The sequence below is a fragment of the Neoarius graeffei genome, chromosome 4 (assembly GCF_027579695.1).
Source record: "Neoarius graeffei isolate fNeoGra1 chromosome 4, fNeoGra1.pri, whole genome shotgun sequence".
Lineage (NCBI taxonomy): Eukaryota > Metazoa > Chordata > Actinopteri > Siluriformes > Ariidae > Neoarius > Neoarius graeffei.
Window position 1 is genome coordinate 247,081 of NC_083572.1, and position 20,870 is coordinate 267,950.

Consider the following 20,870-nt stretch of genomic DNA (forward strand, 5'->3'; position numbering starts at 1 on the left):
AAGTGATACACACACACACACACACACACACACACACAAAAATCATTTACACGTGTACTTATAATGTGATGGAAACGGAAAGCCGTGCAGCAGTAACTCCACCTGCTGTGTCTCCAAGTGTTAAAGTAAATTTTTAAACCACTGAAAATAATTTATGAGTATAAACAATGTTAGTTTTTTTTAATTTCCAAGAAATTATGTTAGTTATGTTCTGATTTTTATTTCACTTTGCGTAAAAGAAACTAATTTTGATCTACACAGTTTTTTTTGTTTTGTTTTTTAAACAAATTTGGTACCTTGTTGGGCCGAGCAGCACGCCGCAGGTTCTCAATCCAGCGGTCCCTCTCAGCAGCAGAACTGCAGCCAAAGCAGTGGTTACTGTCTGAGTTAATCACCTCAAAGCAGTACTTTTCTCCAAGGATGGAGCTGTGCACAGGCCGGATTACAGTGGTGCAGTCTGAACTTACATCCAGACTTTCAGCTGCATTCAGTGGTACCGAGAGAGAATCTCGAGAACCAAACCTGGAACACACACAGAACCACAGAACCACACATGAGCTTCAACCTCAGAGGAGAATAAACAACTTCACCATAATAACAGACAGACAGACAGACAGACAGACAAAAAAATGCATAGATAGATAGATAGATAGATAGATAGATAGATAGATAGATACCCACACAAAAAGACAGACAGACAAACAGACAGGTAGTACCGTGCTGCAGAACTCAGTCCCACTACGTTCAGTTGTGGGTTACTCAGTTTCCTGTGAGCTCCACCCTGCAGACGCCGTTTTATTTTCATCTGTACATGAGAGAGAGAGAGATTATAGCAAACAGTTATTATATAATATTTATCAGTGTGATACTCTCACTGGGGTATCAGTGTGATACTCACTCTCACGCCACCATCCTGAGTTTTAGGTTTCGGGGCCACAGACACGTGATCTGGAGTGCACTCTGAAAAAACACACAAAATTAATCTGAATATGAATCATTCACACTTCCTGTGTGTGTGTGTGTGTGTGTGTGTGTGTGTGTGTGTTGTGTTTTCCTGCAGAATCATGATACAACTCTGCTATAAACTCTGAGAGTGCAGCAGTTGCAGGATGTGGTTTTACAAAAACACCTGCTGACAAATCAGCGCCAGAGTAACAGGGTCTCACTTTAATAACAGTTAATGGAACTTAACAAGACGTCTCACCAATTAATGTTTTTTTTTTCAGAGAAGAAGCACATGTTTAGCCTCACATCAACTCTCTCTGTGTGTGTGTGTGTGTGTGTGTGTGTGTGTGTGTGTGTGTGTGTTTTGTAAACTAAATACTAAATTAATCATTTCTATAGTGAATTCTGTTCCGAAGTTGCAACTTTGTGATAAAATGCACTAGTTTTAGATAATATTATTTTGCTTCCTAAAACAGAGTAATCAGAAATTGTTTTAACACAGGAAATGATGTCATACTTTATTTCACATTAAATGTGGCATTTTGTCAGTGAACACTCCGTAGCTTTTACACTCTACTGACATTTTGAACACACAACACTTCAGTCAACTGTTATGATCCAACACCACACTGTGTAACTGTGTCGTTAGTGTAATAGTGTAATTAGTGTAATACTGAGTCACTAACCACTGAGCAATTGTGCAATTTGTCTTAACTGTACAATTATGTCGATAGTATGTGTTCATGTCTGCTGTTGTGAAGTTGCTGCAGGAGAACATTGAAATATGAATTTCCTGTTTGTGCGCATGACAATCAAACTGGAAAACTTGAAACATAGCCGAGTAGTCAATAAAAAAGCCTGAGTTTTTGAACAATATGAGAATTGATAAACACAAAAACACTAAAATAAAAACATGTCTAAAAGAAGCTCATGAATACACAACACTCTCACTGAGAGAATACTGTTGCTATGCAAACACAAAATACTGCTGAGAATACGGTAGCTGCTGGTTGAGGTCAACAGATTCAGGCATCACGGTGGTGTAGCAGTTAGCACTGTCGCCTCACAGTGAGAAGGTTTCGGGTTCCAAGGGCCTTTCTGTGCGGAGTTTGCATGTTCTCCCCGTGTCTGTGTGGGTTTCCTCCAGGTGCTCCGGTTTCCCCCACAGTCCAAAGACATGCAGGTTAGGGACAATGGTCCCACTGCAATTAGTGCAAGCTGTCGTGGTTTCCCAGCCATAATGTATGTACGTACCAGTATATATCTTGCTATGGCAAAGCTAATAAAATAAAATTTGCTTGTTACCCCATAGATATGAAGTGTAAAGACACAGTTAGAATGGAAGTGACACAGATCCATCCAGAACATCAACATTTACCTCAGGTGTGCTGAAAAAAACAACTAATAAACATAAAATTATACTATAAATGCACATAATAACACAACAAACATGTTCTGGTCCTACAAATGTGATCCTGTGTAATAACAAATTACTCACACCTTTATCCTAATCATTATAATTCCATAAAACCTTCTACAGGTCTCATTATCGTTATAAGTAACAGCACGTTACTGACATTAATTAAACTAATAACAATCTGATTAATCACACTAATAGCAGTCTGATTAATCACCCAGAGGGAACATATATAAAGAAAAAACAGTGGACTCAAGACAGAACCCTGTGGAACACCAAACTTTACCTCAGTACATCTAGAAAAATCACCATTTACATCACCATACTGATAGCGATCAGTTAAATAAGAGCTGAGCCAGGAGAGGGCCGTTCCCTTAACTCCCACAACATTTTCTAGTCTATCCAGAAGAATGGAATGATCAATGGTATCAGATGCTGCACTAAGGTCAAGCAACACAAGTAGCGAGACACAGCCCTGATCAGACGCCAACAGTAGGTCGTTTACTACTTTAACCAGTGCTGTCTCTGTGCTATGATGAGGTCTAAATCCTGACTGATACATTTCATGGATGTTATTCCTGTGTAAATATGAGCATAACTGCTGTGCCACAGCAGTTATTAGGGATTGATAGGGATAGGGAAAGATTAGGGATAAAATTAGCTCATGTTTAAAGTCATTAAAATTCTGTAAAGCTGCTTTGCGACAATGTCTATTGTTAAAAGCGCTATAAAAATAAACTTGACTTGATCAAACTAATAACAATCTGATGAATCACACTAATTTCAGTTGGTTGGGTTCAATGCCCAAACTGATAATCACATCATCAGTTTTTCTTTGGCTAATCAGACACAAGGTATGCCACCACTCTTGCCAGGGCGGTTGGGTGCCTTGCTCAAGGGCACTTAAGCCAATCCTGCTAGTCCAGAGAATCAAACCAGCAACCTTTTGGTCCCAAAGCTGTTTCTCTAACCATTAGGCCATGGCTTCCCCTAATCACACTAATAATATTTCCTTTGTGCAGAAAATGGAGCAGCCGAGGAAACTCACACAAGCATGAAGCGAACATGCAAACTCCACACAGAAAGACCCCATTTGGCCATGAGGTTTGAACCCAGAATCCTTCCTACTTGCTGTGAGGCGACAGTGATCACCACCGCACCACCCCACACTAACAACAGTCTGATTCATTTTATTGATTACATTCTCACTAATCACACATTTTAATAAAAATCCAGGGATGGAAAATGATCAAATTAAATAATAATGTTTTCAATAATTCTTACCCAGCGCTCCGCCACAAACAATCCAGCGCCTGAACACCATGTTGACCACACACGCACACACACACGCACACACACACACACACACACACACTTAACAACACATACCCTCACTCAACACCACTCTGTCTCTCTCTCTCACACACACACACACACACACACACACACACACACACTTACTTAACAACACATACCCTCACTCAACACCATTCTGTCTCTCTCTCTCTCTCACTCACACACACACACACACACACACACACACACATGCAGAGATCCATTTCAGGCAGACGAGTAGTGTACAACCAAGACAGACAAGACGAGCATCTGAGCCTTTGAGTGAGTGGAACACCCAGTACTGATGTTATCTCTTAAAATTAAAGAGGAAACAATTTCACACACACACACACACACAAAATTGCGTATTTCCTCTGAGAGAGCCGTAACAGACACGTACTAACACTCAGTTTCATGTCAAACCTCAATATCACAGTTTTTGCCACGTTTCAATATGTTTCCTTTCAGAAAGAGGCTGTCTACATAGGGAGCATGTTTGGGTCCCTGAAATTAAATCTGTCCTTACTTTAGAAAAGTGTGTGTCATGTGTCCTTCTCAGAGATGACAAACCCATAATGCACTGGACTGGACTGTAGTTCAGAGTCCTGGTGTTCCACAGGGTTCTGTTTTAGACCTGCTATGATTAAAGTCAAGTCAAGAAAAAAAAGTGTCATAAAGTGACATAAATATATAAAAAAAATAATAAAACATTCAGTATTCTCTATATTTGGGACTGTGGATGTACACTGACTGCCCACTTTATTAGGGACACCAGTACACCTGCTGGTTCATGCAGTTCACGTATCAGCTGCTCATGTGGCAGCAGCACAGGGTAGAAAATCAGGCAGATACAGATCAGGAGCTTCAGTTAATGTTCACATCAAACAGAATGAATAACTGTGACCACGGTGACTTTCACTGTGGGATGGGTGTTGGTATCAGATGGACTGGTTTGAGTTTTATAAACTGCTGATCTTCTGTGATGTTCATACACAACAGTCTCTAGAGTTTACACAGAACGAACAAAAAAAAGGAAAACATCCTGTGAGGCGGGGGGCAATGTCAGGAGAGGAAAACCAGGCAAATGTTTGGGGCCCCAAAACATTTTGGAAAAGGGGCCCGAGGCCCATTCATATTGGCACATTTTGCAATGACAACTATAAACCCCCACAAACCTCCCATAAAGGCACTGTACAGTGCCCCCCACTGCCCCCAAAACCCTCTAAGTGAGGCCCCTTCTAGCTACCGTATGACACCTGGATACCATTAATTAGAACAGACCTGTAACTGCCACACATACAACATGAGGTGCAACCATCAGCATAACAGAGCTAAATATAAAAACGGTTAGCCTGTATACTCATAGATAATGTGGAGTGTTGTGTGTTTGCTTAGTCGTTTATTTACTGAAATTATAATTTTGTTTAAAGTTAATCTTTCTTGGTTGTGTGAAAGTTCACAAATGCTTCCTTTCCACTTTCGGCTCTGCATCTAAAAAGCCACGCCCCTAAAATCTACATGCAGCTGATTAACTGCGGTTTCAGGAACAGGCTTAAGCACAACACAACAAACCACCAAACGTATTTTCTGCTCTAAATATTATCTTACATGAGTCAAAATCTTGGCACATTGTCCTCTGAGAAAAGAAAAGACCCCACTCTGAGGACGTCAAGTCTTGTTCATAATATCATCTTTCATCGGTTGCAGCTGGTGTTAGCTCCAGTGTTAGCACACTCGGGGTCTCAGCTGTAGTGTTAATTCTGACAAGAATTTTAAATTTAGTTTTAGTCATTTACTAAAGATTGTAGTTACATTTTAATCTTTTGTCAATATTTAGTTGGAGGAACTGAGTTTGAATTTTAGTCAATGTATAATTTTCTCAGACAGTTTCATTATACTTGTGTTTAAATGTGCTCTGTAGCTTTAAGATGTTACAGGAGCAGTTTTACCAGAGGGTTTTTTTTTGTACACGCATGTTGTTGTGATGCAGAAGTTAGATGGTTGTTACAGTTACAAAAGTCCTTACAATTTAGTTATAAAATAAAATGGCGTCAATGAATACTTACAGTGTCTTGCAAAAGTATTCATCCCCCTTGGTGTTTGTCCTGTTTTGTCGCATTACAAGCTGGAATTAAAATGGATTTTTGGAGGGTTAGCACCATTTGATTTACACAACATGCCGACCACTTTAAAGGTGCAGATTGTTGTTTTATTGTGACACAAACAATAATTAAGATGATAAAACAGAAATCTGGAGTGTGCATAGGTATTCACCCCCAAAGTCAATGCTTTGTAGAGCTACCTTTTGCTGCAATTACAGCTGCAAGTCTCTTGGGGTATGTCTCTATTAGCTTAGCACATCTAGCCACTGGGATTTTTGTCCATTCCTCAAGGCAAAACTGCTCCAACTGTCACGCTCTGCCCCGGACATCCACTCCTGAGCTTGCGGATCTCACACGTCAGCTCCGATCCAGATCCGGGACGGGAATTCCATCCTGCCTGCATCCCCGTTCAGTGAGCGCTCATCTGCATTCACTTCCTGATCATCACCACTGCCTTTTTAAACGCCATTCTCAGCCACAGACCGTACCAGAACGTCTCATATGTAGACTCTAGCCGTTTTTTGCCTCAAGAGTTTTTTTCATGTTTTTTCCCTCAAGTGTTTTTCATGTCTTTGCCTGCCTCGTTTTTCAAGTCAAGTTTCATGTCTTCTTTTTATACCTGGACTATTTTCACTATTGTTTCTTAATCAAGTTTTGTTTACATTTTTGCCATGCCTTTTTCTGAATTAAACCCACTACGCTTCTTGGATTACTGTCTGTGTGCATGCTCTGCTTTTAGGTCCTAATTCACCATACCTCCAGCAACCCTAACAGTACGTTCTGGCCAGCATGGATCCAGCAGAATTCACCCATCTGAGAACGGCTGTCCAACAACAAGGGACTCTCCTCGGGACCCATCAACAAGACCTACGACAAGTCAATCAGAACCTCGCCACCTTGTCTGACTCACTCAACCTCCTCACCACACAGATGCAGCATTATCAAGCCATGCCTACCCCTGCCCAGCCGTCTCCGACTCCAGCTCCTGCCACCACCTTTCTCCGCAAGCCGAGACTCCCAGTGCCTCAACCCTATGATGGAGAACCAGGTACTTGCAGATCTTTCTTGTTTCAATGCTCATTAATCCTAGAGCTGCAACCTCTGGCCTTCCCCACAGAACGCTCCCGGGTAGCATATACCATCATGCTCCTCACCAGCAAGGCCAGGGAGTGGGAAACAGCGGTCTGGGACGCCGATGCACATTTCTGCTCCAACTTCAAAGATTTCTCTGAGGAGATGAGGCGAACTTTCGACCGCTCTTTGTCCTGCCGGGAGGTGGCTAGAGAACTCATGGAGCTGCGGCAGGGGTCCTGGTCTACCTCAGACTACGCCATTGAGTTCCGGACGTTGGCGGCATCGTGCAGTTGGAACAAGACCGCCCAGGTCGACGTGTTCCTGTACGGCTTGTCCGACGCCATTAAGGACGAGCTGGTATCGAGGGAACTGCCATCGGACCTCTCCAGCCTCATGGACCTCGCCAACCATATCAACGCCTGTATCCAGCAACAGAGGAGAAAGAAGACTCGCCCCAGCTTCACCTCCTCTCCATCTCCCACCTCATCCGTTGAACCTATGCAGGTAGACCAGGTTTGGGTGTCAGCTGAAGAACGACAGTGCTGGCGGAGCACAGGGGCCTGCTTCTACTGTGATCAGCTGGGACACATCTGCCGAGCCTGCCCATTAAAAGGACGAGCCCACCAGTGAATCGAGGGAACCTGGTGGGCAATGCTCGAAACCAGCCCCCCACTGATTGACCGTTACTCCCTGTCATCATCATCCTCAACAACCAGCATTACCACCTCCAGGCCCTCGTTGACTCAGGGGTGGACAGGAACCTGATCTGCTCCACCACCGCCAAGTGTCTGGGAATCCCGCTACTCGCTCTCAATGTTCCTCTCACCATCCTGACACTCAATGGCACCGGCTTGACCACCATTACCCACCTCACCACCCTGCTCATCCTGAGGACTTCTGGTAATCATTCTGAAACCATCCAACTTCACGTCATGAATGACCCCCATGTACCCATCATTCTAGGATTACCTTGGTTAATGCAGCACAACTCCCACCTAAACTGAGCCAATAACTCCATCTTAGGCTGGAGCCAGTCCTGCCTAGCTTCCTGCCTGAACTCAGCTCTGCCTCCCGCCAAGCCACTGCAGTCTTCAGCCAGTGAGTTTCCCGACCTCTCTCACGTGCCTCCGGAATACCTGGACCTAAAGCTTGTCTTCAGTAAGACCTGAGCAGTGTCCCTCCCTCCTCACAGACCCTATGACTGTGGAATTGACCTCCTATCCGGGATGGTGCCACCCAAAGGACGACTCTACTCTCTCTCTCCCATCGAAAGGCAAGCCATGGAGAAGTACAATTCCGAGTCCTTGGCAGATGGGATCATCTGCCCTTCCTCCTCCCCAGCAGGGGCAGGATTCTTCTTTGTGGAGAAAAAAGACAAGTCACTCCTCCCATGCACTGATTATCAAGGTCTCAACGCCATCACGGTCAAGAACCGCTACCCACTACCGCTCATGACCACGGCCTTTGAACTACTCCAGGGAGCCAAGGTATTTACCAAGCTGGATCTACGTAATGCTTACCATCTTGTCAGGATCAGGGAGGGAGACGAGTGGAAGACGGCCTCTAACATCGCCACGGGTCACTACGAGTACCTTGTAGTCCCCTTCGGCCTGACCAATGCTCCTGCAGTCTTCCAGGCACTTGTGAACAACGTCTTAAGGGACTATCTCAACATCTTCGTTTTCGTGTACCTGGATGACATCCTGATCTTCTCCCACTCCCTGGAAGAACATTGGGGTCATGTCCAGCAGGTCCTCCAGCACCTGTTAGAGAATAAGCTGTTTGTCAAGGTGGAAAAAAGTGAGTTCCACCAGAGCACTGTCTTGTTTCTGGGGTTCATCATCTCCCCAGCAAGGATCCAGATGGACTCCCTTAAGTTTGAGGCAGTCGCTGACTGGCCCACCCCATCCTCGCGGCGAGAGCTCCAGCGTTTCCTGGGATTCGCTAATTTCTACAGGCGCTTCATCTGTGACTTCAGCACGGTGGCCGGACCTCTCACGGCATTGACCTCGATCAGGAGCCCGTTCAAGTGGGGGGAGGAAGTAGAGAAAGCCTTCTCCATGCTCAAACACAAGTTCACCACAGCACCCATCCTCACCATACCCAACCCGGCCAAGCAGTTCATTGTGGAAGTCGACGCTTCCGAGTCCAGGGTCAGAGCCGTTCTCTCCCAGAGGGCCAATGACAACAAGGTCCACCCCTGCTCCTTCTTCTCTCGCCAGCTGTCCCCTGCTGAGTGGAACTATGACATCGGCGACAGAGAGCTGTTGGCCATCAAGCTGGCCTTGGAGGAGTGGAGACACTGGCTTGAGGGGTCAGATCTCCCCTTCATTGTCTGGACCAAGCACAAAAATGTAGAATACCTCAAGTCCACCAAACATCTCAACTCACATCATGCCCGATGGTCTCTCTTCTTCTCTTTGCTCCTCCTACTCAAGCGAGTAGGACGCTTCTTTGCTTTGCTCCTGCTTTCTTAATCTTTATTTCTATACTTTACTTTCTCATTGAATTTCCACTTTTTTTTTCTCCATCTTTATAAGCTTTTAATTTTAATTTCCACTTTTTTTTTTTTTTTTTAAATGCCAGGAAGCAAAAAATCCTGCAGAAAATGCATGGAACTAGAACAGAGGATTTCTATTCTGGAATCAAAGATTAATGCTCTGCCAAAGACGGACGAATTAAAAGCGATATCTCAGGAAAGGAGTACAGAAACAGTGGCTGAGAATGCAGAGATTGCGCTCCGACAGACTGAGGACATTGCAGACCAAGTGGAAGAATTCATCACTCAAGCTGTACAAAATGTGAGTACTGAAAACTGGCAAATGATGGGTGCTAAGCCTAAAAACAAAAACAGAAGAGTAATTACTTCAACACCAGCTCGTTCTACAAATTACAATAGGATCTACAATCCTATGGAAAATCCACAGCCCATAAGGCTTCAGAACAAATTTGAATGCCTCAGGGATGTGGAAGAGGATTTGTCAAGCGGACAAACACATAGTAAAAAGAGATCGCACCAAGATCGAAGAGCTGTGAGAAGAGGCAAAAAGCAGCTCCTTACACCACCTGATCCCACAACCCTTGTTCTTGGTGATTCCACTGTAAGACAATTAAAAGGTTATGAGATGATTATTTGTTGTCTTCCAAATGCATCCATCTCTGACACCAAAGACAGCATTTTGAAACTCATGTCCGAGCATAAAACGATTAAGCGTATCGTTGTACATGTGGGAGCAAACGATGTTTTCAGAGAACAGCTGTTTGTCCAAGATGATTTCAGAAAACTTTTTTCTGAACTCTATAAGACTGGAATTCAATCTTTTATCAGTGGCCCACTCCCAGCGAGAGGAAGTTTTGCTTTTTCTTGACTCTTCAGTCTTAACACCTGGCTTGGAAAAACTTGTTCTTTATTTGGTATGAATTTCATAGACAATTTTAATCTTTTTTGGAATCGCAAAGAATTCTACAAGCCAAATAGCACTGAACTCAGCTGGATTGGAGCCAAAGTCTTAGCAGACCACTACAAACTTGCAATCTTTTCTCAGCCAGCACCGAGGAAAACAGTTGATAAGATGTCGCAGACTGACATAGTTACAAAGCCTAAACAATCATCTTTGCAAGTCGTCATCAAGGACACACAAACATCTGACTTGCAGGCCTCCCAACATTCAAGGACAGACGACTCCACTTCTCCTCGGATGGATTTCCCAAATAGCATGAAAAAATTGCTTCCTATGGCTACACTCTCTTTTTCTAGTCCAAATTTGTCGCGACAAGCAGTGTACCCAGTTCATCAAAATTGTGTTCGTCCAGGACTTTCAGCTGGCTACAAATCTTTTTCACCATCCAAAAGATACATGTCATCTCCAGTCCTTTCACCCTCAAACCAAATGGAACATTTAGAAAGTCTTGTTTGATGTACTCTGGGTCCCTGCAAATGGATGTAGAAAAAAGCAGGGATCCGATGTTGACACTATTCCTGTGTTGATAAGAAACAGAAAACATAGAGCACATTTAACCCTGGGGGTGAACCAATCTAATCTCCTTCCTGTTTTAAAACAGCATCAGAGTGCACAACCAAATATTACTGTAAAACTAGCCCTTTTGAACATTAGATCACTTTTAAACAAGTCATTTTTAATTAATGATCTTATTTGTAAACACAATCTTGATTTTTTGCTTCTAACCGAAACCTGGCTGGATCAAGCAAATAGTGCTACCACCCTTATCGAAGCAGCTCCCCCAAATTTTAATTTTTTGAATGTTACCCGACAAGGGAAAGGTGGAGGGATCGCAAATATATTCAAAGCCTCTTTTCAATGTAAACAATCCTCACTTGGTGATTTTATGTCCTTTGAACACTTATGTGCACTTGTTACATGCTCTCCTAACATATTATTATTAACTATTTACAGGCCTCCGAGACATTCAGCCAAAGTCTTTCTTGAAGAGTTTGGTGAATTGTTATCAGTCATTTGCTTAGAGTTTGATTGTCTTATTATATCTGGGGATTTTAACTTGCATGTAGATAATACTGATAACATTTATGCCAAAGAACTATTTGCAATTATTGATAACTTTAACCTAGTACAACATGTACAGGGGCCGACCCACTCTCGTGGTCATACTCTTGACCTCGTCATCACAAAGGGTCTTACTGTTTCTACTACTGTTGTTGACCTGGCCTTATCTGATCATTTCTGTGTTTTCTTTGAAGTTTCTATGTCCCCTCACATTCAGAATAGCTCAACGACTATTGAGGTATTTCACTCACGTGATCAAGTCATGTGACGCTGCCATTTTGGACGGCACGGCTCGAATCAGTTTGAATGCGAGGAAGGCGACAAACGAAAAACATAAAAGAAAAAGGAGCGAGATGCAGAAAACACCTTCACTATCCAGCGACGTAGGGCATTTACCATAGACGTCGCCAGACCCATTTTAGGGTAGCTCCAGCCACCCTATCTTATGGCAAAGCCACCCTATATTTTTTGCCCTTTTTTAAATTATTTATATTTTTATTTTTTTTCCCAAAAAAAACAAAGGCAGTAAAGCACTGAACATGAGCCATCAAGAACGCAAGTTAATCCGAACAACAGTTTCTGCTTGCTTATTTATTGTTTAATGCAATATTATTAATATCGTTATGATTCCTCCTCATTGGCTCTGTGTCAAGCGTCACGTCGAGTGGTAGGCTAGTAGGACTTAAAAAACTATGCGGGCATTCTGCAGCAGGCGCGGTGCGGGCTTCCATTGAATTGGGTTTGCAGAGAGTCAGAATTCTATGCTTTCATTTGCAGACACACACGGTGAGATTGTAATTTGATGTCAGTGGTTTGCATTTGCTTAACTTTACCTAGGCTATATTGAGTCTTCTGTAGAATGTTTACATGATGATTTGTGAAGCACTTGCCCTCTTCAGTTTGCGCAGGAATGCATGACACCTACCATTGTTTTTTTCACATTTTTGTAGTTTAGCTGGTGAAGTTGCTTCAGCAAGCAATTAAATGATGAAAGCAATTTTAAAATAGAATAGAAATGGTGGGAAGTGTGTCCCCAAGGTGTGATGCTCTTGAAATAATGAATTGATTGACAGCCTTAGTAGGTGCTTTGAAAAATGTTCGGCGCACGCTGCGCGCGCAAAATACCTTTTCTCCTCTGGGTGCTAAGCTACCCCTGTCTCTCAAACCTAGTGACGTCCCTGGCATTTACAGGGCGAGCAGAGGGAGAGGTATTTGCAAAAATTGAGGTTAGCAGGCTTAGAGAACGACGTTTACCTGCTTCCACCAGGATTGTTCACTGACGTACGGAAGTACACGAAGCCCTCGTCTTTACCTGACTTCGGCCCACAGGATCTGTATACCTACGTCGTTAAAAACCCATCGCCATACACAGGTATTGATCTGAAAGCGTATACGAGTTTGGATGCCTACAAATATTTTGTGTCAGGCTGGGTAACATGCCTACATCAGCGGGTCGTCCCTGGAGCCGGTGGTCTTCATCTGATTACAGCTAAGGTTTGTTCACATTTTCATTTACTTTCGGGCCTCAGGATAAACAAAATGTTATTAAATGTCATTGAAATAACTTCTTAGTCTGTTGAGACATGGCCCGTTATAAATTTGCTGTTACCAGGCAAAGACTAAGAACTGTATTATTAGGGTCGGTGTAGTTGTAGCAGTGTATTAGCAACTCGCTGTTAGCACTAGCTAATGTCAACAACATAGTAGCTGGTATGTTACTGTAGCAATATTTACGTTCAGTCATTTGGATGACTGTTAAAACCTTTCAGTCTCAAGTTTTTCCTTTACTGGATTTACTAGTTTACTGAGCCATCGCGCGCTCTCCGGCCGAGCCCGGAGCCATCGCGCGCTCTCCGGCCGAGCCCGGAGCCATCGCGCGCTCTCCGGCCGAGCCCGGAGCCATCGCGCGCTCTCCGGCCGAGCCCGGAGCCATCGCGCGCTCTCCGGCCGAGCCCGGAGCCATCGCGCGCTCTCCGGCCGAGCCCGGAGCCATCGCGCGCTCTCCGGCCGAGCCCGGAGCCATCGCGCGCTCTCCGGCCGAGCCGGGAGCCATGGCGCGCTAGCTCAGTAAACTAGTAAATCCAGTAAAGGAAAAACTTGAGACTGAAAGGTTTTAACAGTCATCCAAATGACTGAACGTAAATATTGCTACAGTAACATACCAGCTACTATGTTGTTGACATTAGCTAGCTTGCCGTCCAAAATGGTGGACACCGGGGCGTCACGTGACCCTGTGATGTCAGGTGAAATACCTCAATAGGCAGGAGAGTCATAAACGACAACACATGTGCTCTTTTTAAGCAAGCTCTCTCTCAGAACTCAACCAAAATGTCAGACTCTGTAGATGATTTACTGGAAATTTTTAATTTAAATATGACCCAAATTATGGATGATATTGCTCCATTCAAAATAAAAAGAGTCAATGATAAGCAGAAAGCACCATGGAAGCAATACCCGGCTGTTAAACTGCTAAAGAGAGAATGTAGAAAGACTGAAAGAAAATGGCGCAAATCTAAACTTCACATCCATTATCAAATCCATAAAGAGATGCTTTGTAATTATAATTATGAAATTGGTAAAGCAAGACAGTCTTTCTTCTCCAATATCATCAGCAGGAATATGAACAATGCCCGTGTGCTATTTTCAACAGTAGAGAAGCTAACTAATCTCCCACCACAATTAGCACCTGAACTTCGCTCAGTTAATAAATGCAATGAGTTTGCATCCTTCTTCAAAGGGAAAATTGATAAAATATGGCAGAATATTTCTCATAATATATCTCAGTTGCATAAAATTGAAAAACTGCAATCACCAATGACACAGATAGATAACTTTAACACAATGTCAGAATTTTGTTTGATTGATTACGAGACTCTTGAAAAAACTGTACAAAATCTCAGTTCCTCAACATCTGAACTGGACATTCTGCCCACCAACTTTTTTAAGTCTGTTCTTCATCTTATAATTACAGATGTACTTCAAATTATAAATACATCCTTGGAGACTGGTGTTGTTCCTGTGTCCCTAAAAAAAGCTGTTGTAAAGCCCCTTCTTAAAAAAAATAATCTGGATCCTTCAGTGTTAAATAATTACAGGCCAATATCAAATCTACCATTCATCGGGAAAATCCTGGAAAAAATTGTCTTCAATCAATTAACTGCCTTCTTGATATCAAACAGCCGTTTTGATAATTTTCAGTCAGGATTTCGTGCCAATCATAGCACTGAAACAGCGCTGATTAAAGTTATAAATGACATACGTCTTAATACCGATGCAGGCAAAACATCGGTCCTGGTATTACTGGACCTCAGTGCAGCTTTTGATACTGTTGATCACAACATACTGCTATATCGACTTGAACACTGGGTTGGATTGACTGGTAAAGTTATCAATTGGTTAAAATCATACTTAAAAGATAGAAGCTTCTTTGTTACCCTGGGAAATTGTTCCTCAACGTCAATGCCCTTGACCTGTGGTGTCCCCCAGGGGTCGATTCTTGGACCATTACTTTTCAACCTTTAAATGCTCCCACTTGGGCAAATTATCAATAAAAATTCAATTTTGTATCACTGCTATGCAGATGATACCCAAATTTATTTTGCTCTATCACCAAATGATTATGCCCCCCTTGAATGTCTCTACCAGTGTATCGACCAAATCAATAGCTGGATGTCACAAAATTTTCTTCAGCTGAACTCAGATAAAACAGAAGTAATTCTATTTGGAAAAAAAGATGAAAGACTCAGGATTACCACTATTCTTGACACTAAAGGGATTAAAACTAAAGAAATGGTTAAAAATCTTGGTGTTTTCATTGACAGCGAGCTAAACTTTGACAGTCACATGAAAGCAATCACTAAAACGGCATTTTATCACCTAAAAACATTTCCAAACTAAGAGGACTTATGTCAAAACATGATCTGGAAAAACTTATCCATGCCTTCATCTCTAGTAGGGTTGATTACTGCAATGGCCTTTTCACAGGCCTGCCAAAAAAGACCATCAAACGACTTCAGCTGGTTCAAAATGCAGCGGCGAGGGTTCTCACACGAACAAAAAGAACAGAGCACATTACTGCAATTCTAAGGTCCCTTCACTGGCTTCCAGTAAGCTACAGAATTGACTTTAAAGCATTGCTGCTGGTGTACAAATCTCTAAATGGTACAGGGCCCAATTCCCTCTCTGATATGTTGCAGCGGCCTAACCCAATCAGATCTACCAGATCGCAGCAGAAAAATTTACTATTAAAACCAGTTGTTAAAACAAAGTGTGGTGAAGCAGCTTTTAGCTACTATGCAGTGCAGCTATGGAACCAACTGCCAGAGGACATTAAAAATGCTCCTGCTGTTGGCAGCTTCAAATCTAGGTTAAAGACCAAGTTGTTTTCAGATGCTTTCTGTTAAATAATTAATATTTTTACATTTTTTATAATCTTTACTTTCTCTGCATGTTTTAAATTTACTTTAACTTTATTCTATTTTATTCTGCTAGGTTTTTTTTCCCTTTCTCTTTCTTTTTCTCCTTTTTCTTTTTGGCATTTTAATATTTTATTTCTACTGTTGTTTAATTCTTATTATTTTCTTTTAATTCTTTTAATTCTTTTAATTAATTATTTTAGAATAAAGATAAAATTATTTTATGTAATTTTATTTCTCTATTGTTTACTGTTTTGTTTTTACTTCTGTAAAGCACATTGAACTGCCATTGTGTATGAAATGTGCTATATAAATAAACTTGCCTTGCCTTGCCTTGCCTTCTCTCGATTCTGGTTCACACTCTCCTACTGCCCAGGCTCCAAGAACGGCAAACCTGACACCCTGTCCAGGATATTCTCTTCCCACCAGGAGCAGTCTAGAATGCCTGAAACCATCCTCCCTCCATGCTGTCTGGTGGGGGCCGTCCTACTTGAGGTAGAGACGTTAGTGCAGAAGGCCCTGGAGCAGGACCCCGGGGCTGGTAACCCTGGCAATATACCATGTAACCATCTGTTTTTTCCCTATTCTGTGCGAACACAGGTGCTGCAGTGGGGTCATGGCTCCAAGTTGGCTTGTCACCCGGGAGCTGCTCGAACCCTGGCACTCATTCAACAACGCTTCTGGTGGCCATCGGAAGACATCCAGGAGTTCGTGGCAGCCTGCGACATGTGTGCCCGGAACAAGACAGCCAATCGACCCCCTGATGGCTTGCTGAGACCCCTCCCGACTCCTCATCGACCCTGGTCACACATCGCCCTGGACTTCATCACAGGACTCCCCAACTCAGGTGGCAACACATGCATTCTCACAGTCATTGACCAGTTCTCTAAGTCAGTCCACTTCATCCCTCTGCCCAAGCTTCCCACAGCTAAAGAAACTGCTGAACTACTCATCCTCCATATCTTCCGCATACACAGACTCCCCTCTGACATTGTCTCCGACCGGGGTCCTCAGTTCACTGCGCAGTTCTGGAGGGCCTTCTGCAAACTCATTGGGGTCACCTGTAGTCTCTCATCAGGGTTCCACCCTCAAACCAACGGCCAGGCGGAATGGGCAAATCAAGACTTGGAAGTGGCACTCAGGTGCATGGCGTTCAGGGATGCCGGTTCTTGGAGTAAGTACCTACCTTGGGTTGAATATGCTCACAACACTCTGCCTTCATCTGCCACAGGTCTCTCGCCCTTCCAGTGCTCCCTAGGCTACCAACCACCACTCTTCCCCAACCAAGAGGAGGAGGTCACCGTGCCCTCAGCCCAGACCTTCATACGCCACTGCAGGAGGATGTGGGCGTTGGCCCGGAGAAGACTCCTATGTTCCACTCTAGCATCCAAGAGGCAGGCCAACAAACGCCGCTCTAAGGCGCCCACCTACCGGGTGGGGCAGCGAGTCATGCTCTCCACGCGCCATCTGCCTCTCAGAACCGTCTCCCGCAAGCTGGCTCCCAGATACGTAGGACCCTTCCTCATCAGTAAGGTAATCAATCCATGTTCCATCAAACTGGCATTACCACTCACCATGCGACGCATTCACCCCATGTTCCACGTATCACAGTTGAAACCACTGGTCTCCAGTTCTTTGCTGCCACCATCATGCTTCACTATAGGAATGGTGTTCTCAGGGTGTTGGGTTTGCGCCACACATGGCATTTCCCATCATAGGCAAAAAGATAAATTTTTGTCTCATTTGACCAGAGAATCTTCTTCGATGTGTTTGGCGAGTCTGCCACATACTGTTGGCCAAACTCCAAATGGGTTTTTTTTTAAACAATGACTTTTTTCTGGCCACTCTTCCATAAAGCCCCACTCTGTGGAGTGTACGGCTTAAAGTGGTCCTATGGACAGATCCTCCCTTCTTTGCAGCTCCTTCAGCATTATCTTTGGTGTCTTTGTTGCATCTCTGATTAATGCCCTCCTTGCCTGGCCTGTGAGTTTTGGTGGGCGGGGCCTTCTCTTGTCAGGTTTGTAATTGTGCCATATTCTTTCCATTTTGCTATAATGAATTTAATGGAGCTCCGTGGGATATTCCTAGTTTTTTTTTATAACCCAACCCTGATCTATACTTCTCCACAACTTTGTCTTTGACCTGTTTGGAGGCTCCTTGGTTTTCATGTTGCTTGCTCAGTAGTGTAGCAGAGTCAGAGTCCTTCCAGAACAGGTTGAGTTCTACAGACATCATGTGACAGGTCATGTGACACTTTGATTGCACACATGTGGCTCTTAATCAACTAATTATGTGACTTATGAAGTCAACTGGTTGGAGCAGCTCTCATTCAGGGGTTTCATCCAAAAGGGGGTGAATACTTATGCACACTCCAGATTTCTGTTTTTTCATCTTAATTATTGTTTGTGTCACAATAAAACAACAATTTGCCCCTTTAAAGTTTTAGGCATGTTGTGTAAATCAAATGGCGCTAACCCCCAAAAATCCATTTTAATTCCAGCTTTTAATGCAACAAAACAGGACAAACACCAAGGGGGTAAATACTTTTGCAAGACTGGTCTGGGCTGACAGGAAGTCTGTAGTACCACAAATAATCGTTTTTACAACTGAAGCAAGCAGAAAAGCATCTCTGAACGCACAAAACATCAAACTGTGAGATGGATGAGCTGTGACAGCACAAGAGCACATGAGGTTCAGTCGTGTGAGCCAGGAACAAGAATGTGAGGCTCTCAGGAGCACAGACTCACACACACTGGACAGGGGAAGATTCAAAAAAGACCAGGTGATTTTTTTCCCTAAACTTCATGATTAATCATATCTGAGCATATCACTGTTAAAATATAAGCAATTATAAATCATTGTAAACATCATTATATTACTTTAATGACATCCAGAAAGATAGTGGAGTGTAAATGCTAGCGTTATTATCTTACCTACAGAACATGCTAATGTTAGCCAAAGTAAGTGACAGACAGGCCGTTAATCACTTCAAAACAATTAGGAGAAAGAAGAATAAATGTATGTGTGTGTGTGTGTGTGTGTGTGTGTGTGTGTGTGTGTTTAATACATACTGACCGAGGTTGGAGTGGCTTTCAGTGAGGTTCACTAGACTGAGAGATGACAGACAGCTGCTTGCTCGATTCCTCATCCACAACGGCTAAATACACACACACACACACACACACACACACACACACACACACACACACACACACACACACACACACACCTGAATTTACTGCACACAGTCTGTGTGTGTGTGTGTGTGTGTGTGTGTGTGTGTGTGTGTGTGTGTGTGTGTGTATACCTCCTCCTCTCGGGAAATAAAGATCTGTCCATCCTGAAGGATGCAGTTGTTGATGTCCCACACAGGAACATCCTGAGGAACCCAGGAGAACCGAAATGAATCTGCAGGGTCCACGCATGGCACATCTAAACACACAGAGAGAGAGAGAGAGAGAGAGAGAGCGTAGATTAAGCTCCATCTTTAAAGAGTTGAGATTTTTACAAAAGTCACTCTGAAGTCAACCTGCCAGTTACACACTGGGGGCGGAGCTTCTCTCTGAAAACACTTTTTCTGGGCCACTTCAGGAAAATACCCCCCCCCCCCCCCCCCCCCACGACCCAGCCAATGATATCAGTGCATTTAATTTTATTGATTTTAAAATGTGTAAATGTGGAGCTGCTGAAAGTCCAACACAGAATTCGTTTGGATTCGTTCGGATTAAAAGTTAAATTTAGATATTTAAATCAGAATATTAAATGTTAAAATGGTAAAAGCCTAAATGTTTGAGGTTTATTTATTTATTTTATTAATTTAATTTTAATGATGATGATCAGTGGTTCTTACCCTCGTGCTGTTGTTGTTGTTGTTGTTGTTGTTGTTGTGAGGTGCTTGTGTTGTTGCGGTTCTGCGCACGTGGTCGCTTCAGTTTCTGAGACACCTGCCGCAGGTATTTGCGGAATTTCCCACCCTGTGTCGTGTCTGCGGCCGCGCTGTTTTCCGCAGGTGATGGTGATGATGATGAAGGAGACAGGATGGAGGACAGGAGCGAGCCGGGAGGTTCTGACAGCGCTCTGCGGAACGGGTTCTTCCTCCCGCTCGCGGGTTTGGTGGTTCCGTTGCCCCCGCGTGCCCCCGGTGCCGGTGATGGTGCCGGTGATTTATCAGGTGTGTCCTCACTCACTGCTTTCCTCCAGCTCTGCATCTTACTCCACTTGCTTCCCGCGCTTTTCTCTGATGGATCGCCGCGCGCGCCTCCCGTGTGCCAGGTGTATGTGTTCAACAGGTTCCCGTCATCCGCGCGCTCTCCTCCGCTCTCCTCCTGTGTCACTTCTTCTTTCTCCATCTCTGCACGTGCCTCTGTCTCACTCTCTTTATCAGTTCCCATGGATGGAGTGATGGAGTCGGTCACCTCACTCTCAGCAGTTTAGCACACGTGAAGCTCCACTGCCGTCTGAACTGATCTTTACTGTTTCAGCTAATCTTGCGTTCCTTGTTTCTGCACGCACTCTGCTTCATAACCACTTCCTGTTGCATGTATTTATAGGAAACTCAAACGTCCAACGGCTGCACTCTGTCTTTTCTACAAATGAAGATCACTGAGAGGTTTTCAGGTGTTTACAGAATTTAATTCAGTTCTTCTGGGGATCTGTTTTTAGAACCTTCACAGCAAAATGATGGAAGAGTTCTGAAGAAACCTTTTCATTGATAATGAGTAGATTACAGTCTATCTTCTGCTTCCTTCTGTTAAATTTCTCAGGTTGTGTTTCCTGCACCGGAAATGTCAGAAGTGTGTGTGTGTGTGTGTGTGTGTGTGTGTGTGTGTGTGTGTGTGTGTGTGTGTGTGTGTGTGAAAGAGAGAGAGAAAATAAAAAAAGAAAAGAGGAAAACGGCAGAAAGAAGAGAGAAAAATATGAGAAAGAAAGAAAGAAATGAGAGCAAAGTGTGTGTGTTTATCATTTGAAATTGAACAGGAAGTGAGTTGCGGTTTGTGCTGCTATGACAGGAAGTGCTGAACCAACCGTCAGTCAACCAATCACAGATCTCTGCAGGACA

At 43.5% G+C, this 20,870-nt stretch overlaps 1 protein-coding gene across 4 annotated transcripts in view; it reads right to left on the reverse strand.

The window, feature by feature from the left end:
• Positions 1 to 20,618, reverse strand: part of rasal3 (RAS protein activator like 3) — a 34,714-nt gene extending 14,096 nt beyond the window's left edge. Inside the window, exons 1-6 of one of the 4 annotated variants that reach the window (XM_060918524.1) lie at positions 19,662 to 20,618; positions 19,119 to 19,243; positions 18,887 to 18,968; positions 899 to 960; positions 717 to 805; positions 297 to 522 (exon numbers count right to left, since the gene is read on the reverse strand). In XM_060918524.1, the coding sequence (XP_060774507.1) occupies positions 297 to 522; positions 717 to 805; positions 899 to 960; positions 18,887 to 18,968; positions 19,119 to 19,243; positions 19,662 to 20,202 (1,125 nt within the window). In that variant the 5' untranslated portion in view covers positions 20,203 to 20,618. Of the gene's footprint in view, positions 1 to 296; positions 523 to 716; positions 806 to 898; positions 961 to 3,646; positions 4,198 to 16,134; positions 16,288 to 18,886; positions 18,969 to 19,118; positions 19,244 to 19,661 lie in introns of those variants that run through there. The other 3 variants (XM_060918526.1, XM_060918527.1, XM_060918525.1) reach the window with 3 other exon arrangements.
• Positions 20,619 to 20,870: the final 252 nt, after the last annotated feature.